Source organism: Amblyomma maculatum, chromosome 1 (assembly GCF_055883805.1).
Source record: "Amblyomma maculatum isolate TAMU_Amacu chromosome 1, ASM5588380v1, whole genome shotgun sequence".
Lineage (NCBI taxonomy): Eukaryota > Metazoa > Arthropoda > Arachnida > Ixodida > Ixodidae > Amblyomma > Amblyomma maculatum.
The window spans coordinates 130,195,865-130,215,095 of record NC_139344.1 but is presented as its reverse complement, the minus strand read 5'-3'; the positions used below and the strand labels follow the sequence as shown (position 1 = coordinate 130,215,095).

General features: G+C 47.1%; 1 protein-coding gene across 4 annotated transcripts in view; it reads left to right on the top strand.

Annotated features, from left to right (window-relative positions):
- The window catches only part of Pde11 (Phosphodiesterase 11), a 475,368-nt gene that overhangs the window by 396,175 nt on the left and 59,962 nt on the right, over positions 1-19,231 (top strand). For 3 of the 4 annotated variants that reach the window (XM_084588988.1, XM_084588986.1, XM_084588989.1), the window contains exons 2-5: positions 1,751-2,007; positions 9,907-10,227; positions 11,169-11,339; positions 16,690-16,905. In XM_084588988.1, the coding sequence (XP_084445114.1) occupies positions 1,751-2,007; positions 9,907-10,227; positions 11,169-11,339; positions 16,690-16,905 (965 nt within the window). The remainder of the gene's footprint in view (positions 1-1,750; positions 2,008-9,906; positions 10,228-11,168; positions 11,340-16,689; positions 16,906-19,231) is intronic. The other variant, XM_084588987.1, reaches the window with a different exon arrangement.

The following is a 19,231-nucleotide window of genomic DNA, read 5'->3' as shown; positions in this document are numbered from 1 at the left end:
TTTTTGGCACGGACTGAATTGCGACAGAAACTTCTGTCGTTGCGGCAAAAGCGCGTGCCGTCATTTCCAAACGGAATCTGCACTGAATATAAAATGTGCAAAATTGGCGCATGGCCGCTGCCGGTCGGTAAGCGAAGCTAGTCGTTCTTCACGAACTGGACACTCGGTTCTTTCCAGTTGACGGCGCTTGGGTGATGCTACTGCCGGCACTGCTTTGCAAAGTTTTAAATAAGCTCAGTACTACGCGCTCTCCCTCCGTTTCTTGCGAAAGATGGCGCAGAAAACCGCAGACCAGAAATTTGACGTGCCGACTTCCGTTTCCTTGAAAGTGCTGTAGAGGAGAACGTGGAAGCTGTGACTATATGCAGGGCGCTTGAGCGGTACGAAAATTGAGACGAAGGCTTGTCTTGCATTAAAAAACTGCACCGTCCCCGAGTTGTTCACCCTGACATTTGCTCGCTGACTTTGAAGATTCTTATGCTGGTGGTCCGACTTCGCCTTTAGGCTTTACCATACCCGCTGACTGGACTGGTATCTTCTGAATACGTAACAGTTTTGTAACTGTGATATGTAGTTGTAGTATATAGGCGGAGAAGCGCCTGATCAGTACAGTTCCACCGATGCGACATCCAAACTGACATCGGGATTGCGCTTTTTCGCAGTGCACCTTTCGTGGTGTATGGCCCTACTGTCCCGCTTTCTCGATGTAAATGACTAACATTTCTCCAAATTCCGCGATTGTACTTTTTTTATAGTATCACATTTGAATATACCGAAGTGGTGTAGCTCTAGTTGAAACGGCTGTGAAGGTCACGGAACGAGCGCAAGGATTCGGACAGGCAGTGTGAAACACATTTCGAAATGATCAAGCAATAAACCCATAAACCGCTCTCCCAGGCGTTGTGATCGCTCGAAGCGCGTGGTCCGCCATCTTGTTTAGGTCTGTTGATATTTGTGAAATGTCTGTTCGCGGGGTTTTGCTTAAGGTCCAGACTCCAGAGAGCGTCTGCCGGAGAGGGTGCGAGCATGTTGGTCGCGTGTCCGAAGGATGTAAATTTCGTCCACGTATCTTTGTCTCGACTGCATGCTTATCCTGTACAGCAGAACGCTCGAGGTGCATTCAAGAGAACGCTGCTCGAATGATGATGTAAATATTCAGTGGTCAGTGTTTGGCAGCTACCTCGTGAGTGCTCTTAATGCAGGTGCGCTTGTTTTATGTTGTCCATGATTTGATTAGAGAACGCTGTTGTCGTCGTGTGTTGTTACGAGAAGCGTGGTGGGAAACGCATGTATTTATTAGCTGCGAAAGTGTATACAGTCCTATCTAACTGACAATGGTCGGCGAGCAAGCATGCGATAGCATAGTCATTATCCTGCTTAACGCAGTAGATCGAACGTAAAGTGCCAAAACTACAGCAAATGTTGCGAAGTGGCTTGTTGGGCGAGTTGGTTGAACATAATTTTAAAACAGCGCTAGAACACGGGCAGATAGAAAGAGACAAACAAAGAATGTGCAATTTGTGCTTGTCTCTTTCACTGTCTGGGTTCTAGCGCTGCTTTAAAATAATATAGAAGTGTTGTAGCGTGGACTCTGCAGAAAGTACCGGGAACACACCATGCGTGTCCGTGTGCGTTCTCTGCTCTGATTTTCGTACGATGTGGATGTGAAGTCGGTCAAATGTCCGTGTCGCTGTGTACACCCACTTCACTGACTGTGTGCGACTTTTTATTGCTATTATTTTTTCTATAGGTCCGGCGTCGGGCAAGCGGAGCAGGCTGGCGGCGGGCGAGACTAGCGGGGGCGGCGGCCGCGCGCTCTGGCGGCCCCTGTGGCAGCCCGGCTGGCACCCGCGGGGGGCGCCCCCGCCGCTGCTGCTGCCCTCCTCCTCCGCCATGAAGGCCTCCGAGGGGGGCGGAGAGCAGCTCGAAGAGGCCCGCGTCGAGGCATGGCTCGACGAGCACCCGGCCTTCGTTGGCGACTACTTCATGCGCAAGGCCTCGCGAAAGGTGCGCCGCCCCTCTGTTGTGCAGCAGCCGACTCCTGCTCCTTTTCTTCACTTTATTTCTCTGCGTTTTTTTTTTTTCCCTTTTCAACTTGGCCATGCTGAGAAGGAAGAAAAGATGGGGAGTCCGGACTAAGTAAAACTGATTAGGGAAGTTGTTTGAAAAATATGGCCAAGCTCTGTGACATTAGGGAACAATCTCCATGGCGATGTCACAGCTGGCAAATATTAGGTAATGTTCTTATTGCTAATGTACCTGTTTTATTAATATTGTTAATAATAATCTTGCTTTATAGTTAGCTACAGGTCAAGAATGCAGTGCCAAATTTCCTCAACGGAAGCCCTCTTACCAGTGGTGCCGGCAGTGAGCAACCTCCCAGCAACTGAGGCACAAAAAAAAAAAAAAAAAAAAAAAAAAAAAAAATTCCCCCTCTCATGCCAGTCCAGCGGTTCGGGTTGAGCACTTTATTTTTGTTTATTTTTTTCTGCTCACTCTAACAACTTTCATGTCAGCAGGTGACAAAGGGCTTACGTAGTGTTGGCGACCGGTGTTCAGTCCCCAAAAGCAGTCATAGGCAGTATCTTCGATACTAGCCTTCGATACATTTTGTGCATCGGTATTAGGTATTTGCGTGCTGAAAATGAGAGTATCGGCATCGAAAATACATTTTCAGTGTGTAGTGTACTTTAACAATACTCGACACTAAAAAAAAACTAATAATAATAATTTTTAAAAATGTCAATATTGAAGCCGCTATAGTGATCAAAGTTTTTCAGTTTGGCAGTTCGGCTTGCAGTATACCGCCTGAGTTTCCTTTCTGCTTGAAGTTCCCTCCAAATTTCCCGTCTCCTCAGCCTCCCCGATATATCCAGATTCCTTTCTTTAAAAATGAAGGAGCCAATGACAAGTAGGCGCTCGCGAGGTTGTTTACTTGTGAGCACCGAGTTTGTACCACGAAGCTATACGCGCACAGAAACCAAGACATAAAAACGATAACGAAAACGCAAGGAAGGCGATCACGCAGTAGGTACCGTGCACGCGCACTCTTTGCCATCCGCCCTCTGTCCTTCTCGTCAAGCAGCATGCTCAGGGTGGTGTCGAACGCAGTACCTTGTGCGCAATCCTTCACCAAATCCATGGGCTCCGCGTGTCGGCTCTGTTTGGCGGCAAGAACACGGGCATCTAAGGCCTTAGCCCGCCACGATGCAGTCGGCTAAACGCCGTTCTTGTTGTTGATAGCTCTTGATTTCAAACAAAACTATTCTTTGTAACTGCGCCTTGAAGGGGCTTTTAGTATACTTTTATTTTCTGCAAAAACTATTACGCCTAAAATTTTACGAAATGCATGACGCGAAAGCTATGTAAAGCAATTTTTCAGAACAAAGCTGAATAACAAATTATGAGTTGTCAAACTATTTTTTGCCATAAACATTTTAGCAAAATTTGAACAAAACTTGTAAAGATACCTTTGTATGTTAAAGCGAAAAAATTCTGCATTTTTTTTTTAAATATGCGAATTGGTTGCCATCATATTAGCCACTCTGCGAAAAAAAAAAAAAAAGGATGTCTTTTACGTGCAAGCAGCTGTAGTTTTCAAGACACGCTAGTGAAACTTGCCTTTCTTAACTACCTCCAGAATCCTCGTCTCGACGCGGCTATGCTTCACTCTTATCCGCTGATAAAAGACACTTTCATCAAATACAACATTGCGGCGTCCTCGTCTGTCCCTGTAGAGAGGCTTTTCTCGTTACAGCACGTCCACATCGCGGGGTTCTTTCAGAACGGTGGTTCGGGCAAACGCTGTTAATGCCTTCAAGTAAAGGTGACAGGCACGTTTCAGTTAATTAAAAACGTTAAGCCATTTTATTTTTGTTGTTTTCCTTCTGGCTTTTCACAAATACATAGCTTCAAAAGTATGTTATCGCACTACTGGCAAAATGACTGTTCAGTCCCCCGCGCACGCAGGTTGCACCTTTTAGCACAGGGAAAACGCCATCGGGCAAGTAACGTATGGCATGAAATGAAAATCTGTGGAAAAAGTTTCATATTTACTTGTACGTAGTTAAATGCTATAGGTCGGCTCGTATGAAGGACATTATATAGTTTAAATAAATGTTTCGCTATCGATCGCTTCATTGTAACCATGGCTTGTTACAACGTAAAATCGGATAAGGGCTGCCCAGACAGCGGAGCTTCATTAAATCTGTGCTTTCGCATTAAAACTGGGCTATAGGTTTTAGAAAGCACGGTAAAATTCCCTAATTTTGCTGATCATGTTAGCATCCTTTTACTGAGATTTCAGTACTGTAAACTTCACTAATCATAATACTGACATCGTTATATTCGATATTTTAGTCATATATAGAAGTATCGACGATACTGGGTAGAGTATCAGTATCGAAAATAGATTTCGGTTCTGTATTTTGTGTCGGTGTCGGAAATACAATTTTTCAGACTATCGAGTATCGGTATCGAATATGCTTTTTTTTTTCTTTCTTTCTTTCTTTCTTTCTTTCTTTCTTTCTTTCTTTCTTTCTTTCTTTCTTTCTTTCTTTCTTTCTTTCTTTCTTTCTTTCTCACTTTCTTTCTCTCTCTCTCTCTTTCTTTCTTTCTTTCTTTCTTTCTTTCTTTCTTTCTTTCTTTCTTTAAGTACCTTTCCCAGCTCTGCCCAAAAGGATGGAAAGAACGAAACTGCTTGGCCTAGGGAGACATAGACAAATGCTGGTGTCCCTCCTTTTTGAAGGGGGACCAGCGTTGAGAACTGACATATTAGTTGAAAATACTCCTTTGAAGGGTATTTGACACAGCATTCTTGAGAGCTTGTACCTAACTGGGTTGTTGAGGTTCGCTTGAAAAGCCGCCAGCCTGAGCCAGAAAGGGCTGGTACAGGCCAAGTATCAACAAAAAGCGCTGTGTTTGGGATTATTAAATCAGTGTTTGGCAAAGTATCCTAATAGAGATCAGTTGCTTGCGTAGTCATTTCGAAAAAAAAAAAAACTGCAAAATGTAGGCTCGAGGGTTCTGCACATGTTCTTCCATGGTGAACTGTCGTGGCCCTCTTTAACCAATCTGTCCAACTGGACTGAATTTCACATTTTATATTCCTTCGAAAGTGCTTAGGTGTTCTGGGGGACAGTGACTCGGAAGGACTGAACTGTCTGATCCTCAGTGTGACGGGAATTTTTTTTTTTTTTTCGTGCTCTGTGCGGAAGTCTGGAGAACGTGCACATTGTGTTCTTTCTGTATTGCATGTTGTAGTTGTGTTTTGATGAACATCATACAGCCAGTTTCAGTGTGTTTTCTTGCCTTCTGCGAAAAGGAGTAGTCGGCGCCGCTTTCAGGTACAAACTTCCACGTCCATGTAAACTAATGAAAAACCGTTTTATCTGAAGCTAGGCGTCATGACAGCGAGCCAACCAGCACATTTAGATGGTTTATCTTTCTGTTATGCGTAGGGAATTGTAAATGCGCAAACGCCCCATTTGTGTAAAACCACGGGCGCGCCGACTACATTTCTCGCGTATTCACGTGTGGCGATACCTTAGCGACCACTTCGGCGTCGCACAGGCGTCCGTGGCCGCTGGCTAGAGATTTCTTGTGGCCTTGTCAGCTACTAAACGAATGCTGCCCCAATAGAGTCAGTAACTGTCGCTATAACAGGGGTAGAACTAAACAACTAATGTAAAAGCAAAATGCACGTGGCCTGAATTTTAGAACCTTCCCGCCGTCGGATATCCGAAGGCTGGTCTCTTTTTTTTTTTTTCTTTGCGTTGCGCATTTCTAACTCCTCTCCGCATAACTTATCGCAGCCTAAAACACTGCATGTGCAATAACGCTTTTGCTAGCTAACACACCGTGGTCCATCCAGCCCTACGCGCCACGCACTGATCGTCTTCACAGTTTTCGTAAACCACTGTTTTGTACGTAGCTCCACTTATAGTACCGTTATCCTCTCCTCAGCACAAAAGTCGTAGGTAGCATTGATGGGACGGTCACATATAATAAATGCCGAAATATCTGGGACAGAAGGCCAGTTGAATGTCATAATAAGTTTTTAAATTACTAATTAGTTCCTTGTCGCTAACTGTAGCCCGTTTAAAGGCAGGGAGCCTTACACATCCTCACATTCTCATCCAAAATGAAAGTATACAGGATCTACGCGACGGCATTTTTGACACGAAAGCGTTCAAGGCTCCGTTCTCCAGGCGTTGTCGGCGTTGTCGGCGTAGGCGTTGTGAACGGAAAATCAATGGTGATGGGTGTGACAGGGTTTAGCTGGCAGATGATATGGCCGGGCAGTGATTGTTTGAACGGGGCTTTACATGTATGTCGAGTTGTCTTTCACCTACATAATATGGTAGCAATTACGACCGTATGCGAAAAAGTGCGGGTGAGTTATTAGACTCAAAAATTAAGGGATCAGTTATTAAAGTCAGTGGCAAAGCACATATACGCCAACGGGAATCCACTAAGGAGGCCACTGACGGAAGCCGTTAACACTGTTACGTCATACCCTCCTTACTTTCGGAGCTTATCCCCTCTTTTCTTTTCCCCGCTTAACCCCAACATCACGTTGTTCTTAGGGGTCATCAGCGCATAATGGCACTCAACGCAGGCGCTTGAACACGAGCCTTGAACACTGCTCCGGACGGTTCTCGGCACGGCTTTCGTATACAAACTTTGTGTTTGGAAACGCCATGCTGCCAGGAATCCAGGATGAACGCGTGTTCAAAAGTGTTGGCGCTGTGCAGAAAATTAGCGCTGGTTCGCGACGCAAGGGGGACACCAGGAGCACCTGTATGCTTTGGCGCCAAACAGAACGTGTTTCTTTTTTGCTAAGGTAAAAAGCAGGCTGGAATGAAACGTGTTAAATAGTATCATCAATTTAACTATCTCATCGAAAATTGTTGCGAAAAGCCAATGGTAAGGCCTGTGTTAACTGACGTATGCTTATGAAGCGGCTCCAAGTGTGGCACCTACGTCTGAGGCCTGACCTCCCTCAGAACCTGGGCGCCATACGAACATGTTCACAAAGCCGGCCACTTCTCGTGTTATCGCCATGATAACCCTGCTGCATTTCGGTTCCGCTAGCTGTGTGCGGTATACATTTTTGCTGCGTGCTTGCTTATACACTGTTCTGCTCCTGCTAACCCCATTTGCGTGCACTTCCTATAGCTGACCATCTGATCTGGCGCCATTCCAGTCCACTGAGCCAGCCCTCAGCGTCGTCGAAGGCGCGCTCGGTTCCGCACGTGCACCGCTCTGTGACCCGTGCTGTGGTGCCACTTGATCATCCCTCAGAGCATTTCTTGCGGCTTTGGTGGTGCATGCGGGGCGCGCGTTGGCGTGCGTGCAGGCGAGCAACATTCCGCATCGTATGGACCAGCTCGCTGGAGTGCGTGGATCAGCGAAAAAGAATTAAATATTAAATGCACTTAACGAAAGTTCGTAAGCTAAGTGTTGAAATTGCTTGAATGTTCAAAGTTACCATTGTAAGCAATGATTATTCGCGTAGTTACTAAGCAGCTAACGGAAACTGCTTCCTTCGACTTGTTGCACCACCTGCGGCGACAGAAGCCAACCGATCGCAGTTAAGGCTGTGCAGGTCGATATCGCATTCGTATTTAGTAGGGGTGTGCGAATAGCACTTTTCTGAAATCGAAGCAAACACGAATCGAATTGTGATAGTCTACCTTCAATATTGATTTTATACGTATTATACCGCTACCAACAGAAGCGAATACGAACTGAATAGTGAAAAAAAAAAAAAAAAAAGCCGAATGTTTATGTGATCAATTCGCTGCTTGGGTCGAATTCAAAATGAGCATTAATGAGAAACAGCGAAGCCTTTTGGCTGCATTGCAACTCATAGAGTGAAAGCTGTAGCTGTCGAGGAACACAACAGCGTTGTTTCGCTGAGGGCATGCCGGAGAGAATTTGTATGCTAACTCTATGACCGCCATGTTATTGACGTAGAAAAATTATATTTTGCTATTGACGACGACGGCAAGCAGACTAGCTAATGACGCGTCTCAGCTGACGAAAGTGCATGAGAGTTAGGACCGAGACCTGCGATAACGGGCACGCTAAACCTGGCTGAACTTTACCATGTTGGCCAGACTCGATGGCCACATGAGCTCTACGTCACGCGAATGTAGTACAAAGAAATGGAACAGCATGCCGTACGGTGTCGGAGTGGACGCTGTTTTTTGAAGCTGTCGTTGGAGAGAACTACGGCCTGCCCATTTCGAACTTCATGTATTTTGTTCAAAAACTTCGAAACTCGAGTTCGCATTCGATCTGTTGCGAGTAATTTACGTGCACTATTTTACTGCTTCTAATTTCAATATTCGCACCGAGCCGCGACGAAAATAAGTCTTCTTATCGAAACTTTGACACTAGAGATGCGCCAGCATCTTTGCACGTCCCTAGCTCCCTGCCAGTTTCCCTACTCCTCCCCGACATGCTCAGTATACCGAGTGATATTTTTAATGCGAAAGCATCATTTCGCTATGTTCACAGATTTCTGTCCGCAGACCGCATCAGCAAAATCGTGTCCGCAGCAGTTGTGAGTAATTGAGAAGTGGTAGAGTTTAATGAGTGGTTTCAATCGATAGAGCGTGACGTAATTTTGTGTCCGAAATGGCCAATAAGTTAATTAGGTAATTAATTAGAGGAAAAACACGCAGAATTGTGTCCGCAGCCGTAGTAATCGAGAAGTAAAGGTTAATGAGTGGAGGCCAATAAGTTAATTATGTAATTAATTAGAGACAAAACACACAAAATCGTGTCCGCAGCAGTTGTAATTGAGAAGTGGTAGAGGTTAATGAGCGGTGCCAATCGATAGAGGGTGACGTAATACTGTGCCCGAAAAAATAATTAGGCCAATACGTTAATTAGGTAATTAATTACCTTATTGGCCCAATGTAAAAGTAAGGCGAAAATGGTCTCATTGGCCAATGGCTTGGCGCAACATTTGAATGTATCAAATACTGAAATAGTTAATTAAATCAATCAATTAAGGTGACATAAAGGATGTGACGTCACGCAACCGGAAGTAAAGCCGAAAAAGGGCATAGGAAGGGTTTTTTGGCGCGCAATTTTAAAGTGCCGAAGACTAAAATGCGTAAACAAGAAGTGAATGATGTGATGTCAAGAATGTGAAGTCACGCAACCGGAAGTAGAGCCGAAAAAGCAACCAACAGCAGCATCCGTGCTTTCGCATTACTCCAATGCAGATTCTGCAGTGCTCTTTAATTCATTTTTTTACATTTACAGGTTTTTATGTTAGGACCTGCAAGAGAGGCGTTGGTGTAGTCTATGCAGGTGGATCGGGCAACATTATGTACCGTATGTTGTAAACAGTTTACAATCCACCGCGCCGTCGGAATGAACGGCGCTGGACTGAAATTTTTGCTGCAGACCGTACATGCTCGAGTTCAATGATCAGAACATTAACTCAGCAGTAGTAACTAATCATTATTTTGTTTGTTTTTTGTTTTCAGTTATTAGTGGTCTGATTATTGAGCTCCGTCATGTACACATAACGGCCCTTGCTGCACAAACCGCACTGCCATATCTCTCGCATTTTTTTATTAAAGGGAAAAATCTGTGTACCCCCCCCCCCCCCCTTATTAAAAAAAAAAGACACTTTATATGCTCATATATCCTTGAATACACACCTAGCTGAGTATCCACGCGTACAGCCATTGTCGAAAAGTAAAGAGCCGAACGCATGGCGGGACTATACGGCCTCGATTTACGCTAGCCACCTCGCGAATAACTCCGCGCATATTGCGGCGGCACCCTTCGGGCCTGCGTCTCAGTTCCATGGATGCGCGCTCCTTCGTGTGCCGAGAGTGCCGTTGTGTTAACTCTGCTCCGTGCTGGCGCCGACGTCAGCGAAGACGTTGCTACCCGCAGGTGGTGGACTCGTGGCTCCTGGCGCACGCCGTGCCTCAGAGCGTGGTGCAGGCCTCCTCATCCGGGCCTGCAGACCAGGCGGCCGGCGCCTGCTCGTCCTCCATGCTGGCCGCGGCCCACTCACTGAGCAGCAGCTCGAGCTCGCTCAACGGCGGCTCCTCCGGTGCCAACATCTCGCCGCCAATGCGCAAGATCTCGGCCTGCGAGTTCGACCGCGGCAGCCCGCTCCGGCCCATTGTACAGACCAGCTTCGACGGCACGCCCACCTTCCTCACACTGCCTGCCGCTGCCGAGAGCCAGGTGAGGAGGCCGCCTTGCACGTCCAAGTGGGAGTTCTTTTTCCTCTCTTTTTGTTTTTGCAATATTTCAGAGTTATGTCACATAATAAGGAGGCCTATTTTTTAATATGCTAGAAGGACGAAAGGGTAAGCCCAGAAGATAACTGTTCCATAAATACACCCCAAGAACTGTTTTGCCGATATTTTGTAACTCTTCGCTAATAGCCCAGTCATGGTGGCTCAGTGGTTAGAGTACTGGACTGCTGGTCCCAAAGGCGCGGGTTCTGTTCAGTCCCGACCGCGGCGGCCGCTTTTCTATGGATGCGAAAAGCAAGGTGCCCATGTACTGGGAGATGTCGGCGCACGTTGAAGAACCCGAGTGGGCGAAATATCCAAAGCTCTCCACTATGATGTCCCTTATATCCTGTGTCGTTTTGGTACGTTAAACGTTATCAGCCAACCTAATATTATTGCTCGGCGTAATGCGACGCTTGTTTGTTGTTCTGTGTATGTTGTAATGTCGTTACAAGGTTTCTAATACTGGGTATGAAAGGCCCCTCCCTCAGCTCTGGACAGCTAGAGACAGACTTACTAAGCCTGTGCTAGCCAGACAAGGGCTAAGTCAGTATTCTCCGGACGATGAGTGCAGTGCGCATTTTCTCCTAGTTTTTTACTTGAGCCAATTAGACAGCGCAGTTTTTTTTTTTTTTTTTTTTTTTCAGTATCTCTAACTTTCACGGTTCTGTAAAGATAGGCCGTCAGCTTCTTTTTTTTACTCAGGAGGCGAAAACTATGCGCGGTACACCTCAGTTGCATTAACGTCATAAGCGGAACGGTTGTGTTGTGTCGCCGTCTCCTCTGTCGTTGTAACTTAGCGTTCGTAAGCAGTGAATACGTCGCAAATATAGTATGCTCTGTGACCAACAGCACTGAGTGACTACCTATCCTCTCTCTCCCCTCCAGAGTGGTATCACCGGTGTCCCGGGCGGCTCTGGCCTTGTGCGCCCCAAGCGTCGCAGCAGGCAGGAGCTGCAGGCGCTCAACGAGCGTGAGCTCATCTTCGAGCTGGTCAAGGACATCTGCAACGAGCTCGACATCCGCCTGCTCTGCCACAAGATCCTCCAGAACGTCACGGTGCGCCCTTTTTGTGCATGCATTTCTGTTGAAAGGACACAAGCGCGTTTACAGCCTTCGCCATCGTATATGACGGAAGCAAAGGGCTGTAGTGTACCATGGCGGTCCGTTCATAGAAGGCGACACGCCGCCCACGCCTACCAAGCACGAGCGATGTCTTGTTAAAAGACATCGTGGGAAAGAATCCCACTCAGAAGACGCCCTCAAACACCAGGAAGGTGTTGCGCGTGCGTAGCATTTTGAGCTCGTATTTGCTACGCTGAGTGACAGCCATAATTCTGAAGTCGACGGTCGTCCATGATGCGTCGTATTGATTTCAGAGCGGAAAAGAGCGTCCACAATTGCGCTGGACTTGCCACCGACTCGGAGGATGCCACTGGCGATCTGGGAAGTGAAGGCGAACTGCTTTATCTAGCGAGAAGCATAAGAAGGGCTGTCTCGCGAGCAGCGACGAACTGTGTATAAACCGCGCGGATTGCGGTGTTCGACGCATCAACCAGGAAGGCGTCGCATTAGGGTTGGACTAGGAGCATCGCGCTGCCAGCGCCTTCTTTGATGCCGCTACACGAGCGGTCAGCGGGGTCGTTTCCGGAGACTGGAGCGTTCGGCTCTGTTTAGCCCGAGAGGAGAAACCGACGTCCATAATCTTGTCGGCTGGCTGTGCCAGGGTTTGGGACAAACACATGCGCAGCTGTAGATGGAGGCGCTGTACGAGAGAGTTCCCGAGGCAGGAGAGCGCTGTCGTGTGAAGGAACAGGTCTCTGGTCAGGGCGGTCATGAAACACAGCAGGTCGGTAAGATTGCGACCGCCTGGCTTTTCTGAGGCGAGGATCGAGCTGCTGCAGAAGACTCGACGGTGTGGCTCGGGAAGTGTTGCTTTAGTGGCGGAGATCCCGGGCTAGCGGGTTATTAGCGCAGGCGGCAACGAAGGCAGTAATACGAGCGGAGGGATTCATGTCTATGGCTTTTACACGACAGAAGGCAACAGAGGTCTCGAGGTCCTGGCCGTGGATAGGCCTAGAGAAACGGTTGACGCAAGTATAGGGCAGGAGCAGTAAGAGAAGGCGCGAAGTCCGGTGCCATCAACTGTGTGGAGGTGAATACCTGACAGACGTCGGTGTCGGGTCTCCACAAATATGTTTTAATACGATCCGCTCAGCCTGGCTCCCGAGGAGCAGTACAGGAGCATAGGCCGTAACAAAAATGGCCGCAACAGGTTTCTGACCAATTTGCAACATAAATCGTAATATGTGAAATAAATATAATACATTCCATAAATAGTAACAGAGGCCTGTTTAATTAAGCCTGTTTGACAAATACAATTCAATTAAGTTAAACAATGCTTTTTGCAATTATATACCAACAAGTGATTTTTTTTTTTTTTACTGCTTGCAGATTTCTATTTTAAGAACTATTCGAGACACCTTCGTGCGGTGAACGCAGACGGCCGAGCTTAGCGATTAGACGATTAACAAACTAAACTTCACTGATCAGGTGTCTTTGTTTGTTTTATGAGGCATTATTATATCCTAAGACCAGAGGACGTCAACGTCGAAGGTGTAAAATTTTCTTAATCGGCAATGTGGCTTGAAATATCGGACGTAAAAAAATACGGTTTTGAAAGGTCGTTGAATTGAACTGCCACGGATTACACATTTATAAAATGACTTCACTTCCATCTTTACTCATGAAATACGGACTCAACGAGCTTCCGTTTGGCGTTCGATAGTTCGAGCCGAATTTCTCATAAAGAAAATTAAAAAAAAAAATGGTCTCTCATTCGACGCTGCCGGCGTTCAATTTCGCAGCATGAAATGCACCTTGAAATCAGGACCGAAAACTTGATAGTTTTAATTAATCGCTGAATAATTTAGTTCTATAACGTATACAATTACAACCTGCCTGCACAGACCGCATCGAGGTATCTCACGCGGCTTTTAAAGAAATATAATTGTTTAAGCAGTTAAAAAAAAAAAATGCCTTTTCCGTAATTGAGAGTCGACGTAGGGATGAAGTGGGTTTATTACCGGCGTAGAAAGTTTACTGACTGAAACTGAACCCCCTTTCAATGCACGCGCACAACTAGAGATTACCGTCACCGTCTGAACGTCGCCGCGTGCGCGAGACGACGCCTACCGTGCCGCAAATTCTATGGGCGTTGAGTACGCTCGGCGCGCTTGACTTTGTAGATAAGAGCAGCTTGTTTTCGTCGCCGAGCAAGAAGCCGATCAGCGGCGTAGCATGAACGTAGGTAGATTTTGTTCGTTGTGTATTCCGTCGCTTCAGAACAAAATTTATTGGAGTCTCGGGGCCTTTGAGACCCTGCGGTTACGATTAAAAAGAGCAATATGGTCGTTTCAGTCGGATAGTGGGAATCGTTGGCAATTAACTTGACTCTGATTAATTCGCCTACCACGTTCTGTTTGTCGGGCGAGTTGGTCTGTCATCCGTGTCAAATTAACGCGGCTTTGATGTAACGGCTGTACTTGAGTGCTGCTGCCAGCAAAGTAGCTTACATGATAGTAAAAAAACTATGTTGAATAAAAAAAAAATCAACGTAGTATTTAAAGCCATTTTAAAACAAAATGATTGAAAGTAAAGGTGCCCTGCCTCGCCCGTTGCCACGAGGTATAGCGGCACGTTACGACAGTGCGTTTGACAAAGCTGGCTTCAGCTCCTGAATTATCAGTTTAACGTGTTCTGTACCTTAAACATTCTATTCATATCAAAGGTTTTGTTGTGTGCCTGCTTATACCATGTGACGGCCTTGTTTTCGCACTCTGGGAGGCGGAATAACGCCTTGTGCTGCAGTGCTAGCTACAATCGCGTTTACGAAAATCTAGTTGTTGAGATGGAAATCATTAATATCGTGCTACAGACCTTTAACTACTATGAAGAGCCTAACTGTAATAGCTAAAAAAGATAACTACGGGCCTTTGGTTAAGCAGCTGTCAGCACGTACGCAATTGCTCGCAATTGGCGCACAGGCCGCTCCGGACCATATTAACTACACTATAGATTCCCAGCCTGCGCGATTTCATTTAACGACGAACGCATTCCATGGCCAGCATTTCCTTCTTCGCAGCAGAGGGGTAGCACTCGGTTTTCCTTCCGCGTCGTCCCGCCTGCGTCATCCCGGCTGCTTGCGTCTATCAGCAACGAGAGTACGTCGCGTTTCCAGGGGACGCATTACGCTCGCCGTGAGTCATACACCTGCTGTTCATGCGCGTGCTAGCACCGTCGTCCCGTCGTGGTGTCAAGTGTCGTTCGCGCTGACGCGCTACGCGCAGTAGCTTCGTCCATCTTTCGCTCAGAGACTGCGAACGAAGGCTCATTTTACATGCTTGTGCAGCTGCCGCGCGAGCGGAACTTCGCCTTGCGCGTGATCGTTTGTGAAATGAGCTTTCATTAGCAAGCTGATCCCTTGGAACGCGGGATATTTCTGAAGCAAAAGCGTAGGTGGACAAAGTACGGAACCGCAGAACGTGCTTCGATGATGTCAGATCGGCACGAAAAGCCAACAGCGGCCCCCGTGGATTTTGACACCACACAGTCACCTACCTAGCGAGCTATCGTGGTCAGGAAAACTCATTCCTTTCCACACCTTGCCAGCGATACCGTACAGCATCGTGATTGGGCTCGAATTCTCGTGCCCGTGATCGTTCGTGCAGTGCCTCCACTGCGTTTGTATTTGTGGTCGTTGATGGTGCCGGCACAAAACTTCACACATGCGAACGCGCTGAGATAGGCAAGTAGCAGAAAAGGAAAAGCCTTGCTGTGCGGAGGTCCATCGAGCGATGTTTCTTATGGCGAAATCTAATCGATGGCCCAGCTACGGTGGCTAGGACGCCGGGCTGCTGAACCGGTTCGAACCCGACCCACGTTTGGATGGCCACGCTGCCACCTTTGGATGGACGCAAAGGCTTCCGCGTGCTATGCGATGTCAGTACACGTTAAAGATACCCAGGTGGCCGAAATTATTCTCTGTGACACCTCCTTCTCGCTCTCTCCTAGCTCCCACCTTCCTTCTTTCCCTTTCGACGTGGCGTCCACGAAGAAGTGTGACAGATACTGCGCCTTATAAACGCGTGGTCGCGCGCTCGCTCGCTCGCTCGCTCGCGCGCGTGTGTGTGTGTGTGTGTGCGTGTGTGTGTGTGTGCGTGTGTGTGTGTGTGCGTGTGTGCGTGTGTGTGTGTGTGCGTGTGTGTGTGTGTGCGTGTGTGTGTGTGTGTGCGTGTGTGCGTGTGTGCGTGTGTGCGTGTGTGTGTGTGTGTGTGTGTGTGTGTGTGTGTGTGTGTGTGTGTGTGTGTGTGTGTGTGTGTGTGTGTGTGTGTGTGTGTGTGTGTGTGTGTGTGCGTGCGCACGCGCGTGCGTGTCGTCAGCGCTTCGTCACATGACCGATCGTGGTGACGTTCTTTTAGGTGAGGTAGTAGAGATCGGTTATGTGACGCCAGTTCACAGCGTGACAGTGCGACCACAGGCAACTCATATACCGTTGGGGCGAGTCAGTGTACTCGCCGAGTACACTGACTCGCCCCAAAGCAGAGTACGAGCTTTTTTTTTTTTGTTTTGTTTTTTTTGCACCCCGTCGCCATAAATATCTGCAGAAGATCGGCAGCAAGAAACTAAAGGCGGGTTAAAAGATTTTGTAGGTTTTCTGCCGATCCGATTCGTGACATTTTAGTTGGGGAATTCAGTTTGGGTTGTCGGCGGTGGTATTAGCTTTTTTGAATACGAAAAAAAAAGGGGTGTGCCCCGCTGCAGAAACTACCGTGTAAGTCGGACACAGAATGAAAAGGTGTATAGTAGAGTGGTAGACAAAAGGAATATAAGACGGCACATAGAATAGTGAATATAGAACTAGAAGTTACCTATACTCGGAACCGTTCGGGGTCTGTATTCTGTTGTGATTTGCACAGGCAGCAGCGCGTCACACTACAAAATAGAGTTAGATGAAGGGGTACAAACCCATTTTATGCAGTTACTGCTAGAATGGTTCATAAAAGTAACACCACGCAGGTTTAGTTTTCTGTGCTTTCAGGTCACATACAGATAACTCGGCTTCACCGGGGTCACATAAGATGTAACACATTTTCACTTGTACTGGTCTACCATGCCATCTTAACTGTGCAGCACAATGCATACAAACAAAATGAATGGCTGGCCAACGCGTGGCGTTTCTACCATTGCTTGTCTAAACAAAATGCAGCTGGCAAGCAGGTCGTCACGCTGAAGACAGGACCGCATTCTAGGCCAGCAGCTTTTAGCTCCAACTGTTCTTTTTTTTTTTTCTTGAGTGTGAGGGAACCCTGGAGTTGGATGTTTTGCAGAGGTGCTCCACTCACTACAGGTGATCACGGATGCGGACCGGTGCTCGCTGTTCCTGGTGCATGGTGACCGGGACTCGCCGGTGGGTCGCTGCCTGGTGAGCCAGCTGTTCGACGTGTCGTGCCGCTCGACGCTCGACCAGGTGGGCTACGAGGAGGTGCGGGTGCCCTGGGGCTCGGGCATCGTCGGCTACGTGGCCCAGAGCAAGGAGTCCGTCAACATACCCGACTGCTACAACGTGCGTCACCTGCTGCTCCTATGGCTCTTATGTGCTGCCTATAGTTTGCGAGTCAGTCCAAAATGCATTTTGGGAAGCAGACGAAAAAATGAGGACAAAGCTGCAAACGAACCACATGGGACAAAGCGCACCGGGTCCCGTCTGGTTCATTCTCAAAATTGTAAGCATTTTCTTCTGCTCCTTATTACAGAGAAAATATATTAATACACAATCAGGTGCAGCTATCGTCTATCAAAAATGCATAAGAAAAGCATGACATGAACCATGCTGTGTTTTTTTTTTTTTTTGTGTGTGTGTGTGTGTGTGTGCGTTGCGTGGTGCTTAATGGCTCATAAGCAGAGGCTATGATGCGTCAACATGCTATTAAACAGCTGTAATGTCTTGTGGACAGGGGCCATATACGGGGTGCGTCAAACTAACAAATTCTTGTGGTCGAAATAAATGTGGTCGAAATAAAGAGGAAATTTGCTAAGGGACAAACTGTCATCCGCGATGGACATTACCTTTTAGAAAGTCAGGTTAAAAGGTTAACTAGATGGCTTTTCATAAGTTTACTCATTAAATTTGAGTTAGCAAAGTCTGGTGGTTAATGTAACATGGCGAGATCGTGGCCCCAGGCAAGACCATTCAAACAGCTTCTTTCCTCTGACCATTGAACTCTGGAATTCGCTGCCTGGAAACGTCCGCTCGCTACCCATTGAAGAATTTTTGACGGCCATTGCTTCCCAGTGCAATTTTGTATTTTCTTTGATTTTATATGTTTGTATTTTCTTGATCCACTTTTCCTTGTTTGCCCACTCCTGCCATAGCCTCAACGAGGCTGCAGTATATACAAATAAATAAATAAATAAATAAATAAATAAATAAATAAATAAATAAATAAATAAATAGCAAAGTCGTTCCTTAAAATGGCGCTGCTTGAGGAAACGGGGTGCTTTTTTCTTTGCGCGAAACTGAAACTGAGCTCATGAGGTGGGCAGGAAGCCTTGTGCAAACACGGTGTTTTCAGTGCACACGCTAGAGTCGTGTTGCAGTCCCCACGTTGTTCAATTCCAACTGCCTGCGCTACTGTATACCGCAGCATGCAAGCTCTTGCTCTATCGCTGGGTGCAGAAATAAGGATAAGCAACGCCAACCACGTGGCCGTTAGTAATGCGTAAGCATTGTATGGCTGTGTTTTCGGTTTCCTGTCATCACGAGCTTGTCCGCACGATTACGTTCGAACGAATGAGTTTATAAGAAAAAGAATGGTTGCACCGGATAGAGTATCAAAATATCTCGTATTAGATATCGGGAGGTGTATGTGGGTTGAGTAATTAATTGGAGCCAATTAAGTCAATTTGACATCGAAATAGCCGGGAGGGGTAATGTCGACGACCAAAGGGTGTTACGTGGTGTGCACAAATGGGTGGAAATGGTTAAAAAGAGTGTAAAGAGAGGTAATCAACCAACAGCAGTCTGAAAAATTCCGGGAGTACTGCAGAACCTACAGTGCAGATATGCGAAAGCCTGAGAGTTGCTGCTGCACACGGTACACCCATTAAAATTTTTAACGGTATTACGCGAGCATCGACCGTTCGCTTGATCAGCACCTTATGACAGAACTCACCGGCAAACTCGCTGAGAGTTGCCGCATGCGTACCAAGGCCAGGTCACTGTGGCCGTCGCCTGCTAGGCTATTCCAAGAGCTGCGCGCAACCCCTGTCCCTTTCCTTTGATTGTAATATGGTAATATGCTGGCACACGCTCCCGATATTCAAGAGAAGCCACGTGCCACCCAGCTGCAACCTACGAACTGAGTGTTTCTCGATCGATCCTTCGTTTGCTCTTGTGTTGTATGCAGTTTGCGCATATGGCTGTGGCCCACGATTTTGATAAGCGTGAAATGCAGATAGTGAAATTTGTTTGCATTCCATTGAGAATGCTTACAGTGCTACTATCAGCAATCTCTCTTACCCTCTTCGCTGTGTTAGCGGCTGGCTGGAATGCCAGGTAGTGCTGTTAGTGAAGAAAAGGGCCGGGGGCTGCACGCAGCTCCTGAAACAGCTCAGCAGACGACGGTCATCGTGGCGCATGCGGCAACTCTCGGCGAGTTTGCTGGTTCATTCCGTCATAGGGCGCTGATCAAGCGAACGGTCGACGCTCGCGTGATACCGTTAAAAAATTGGATGAGTGTACATCGCGCGCCCCATGTCAAACACGACCAGCATTCCGTTGAACACATCAAAGTTCACCGGCGTTCAAAGTTTAAAGGCGCACTATCTGTCACTCGCGGAATCCCGCTGAAACATCACGCAGAAAACACAGCAACGCTCAGGCTTATGTA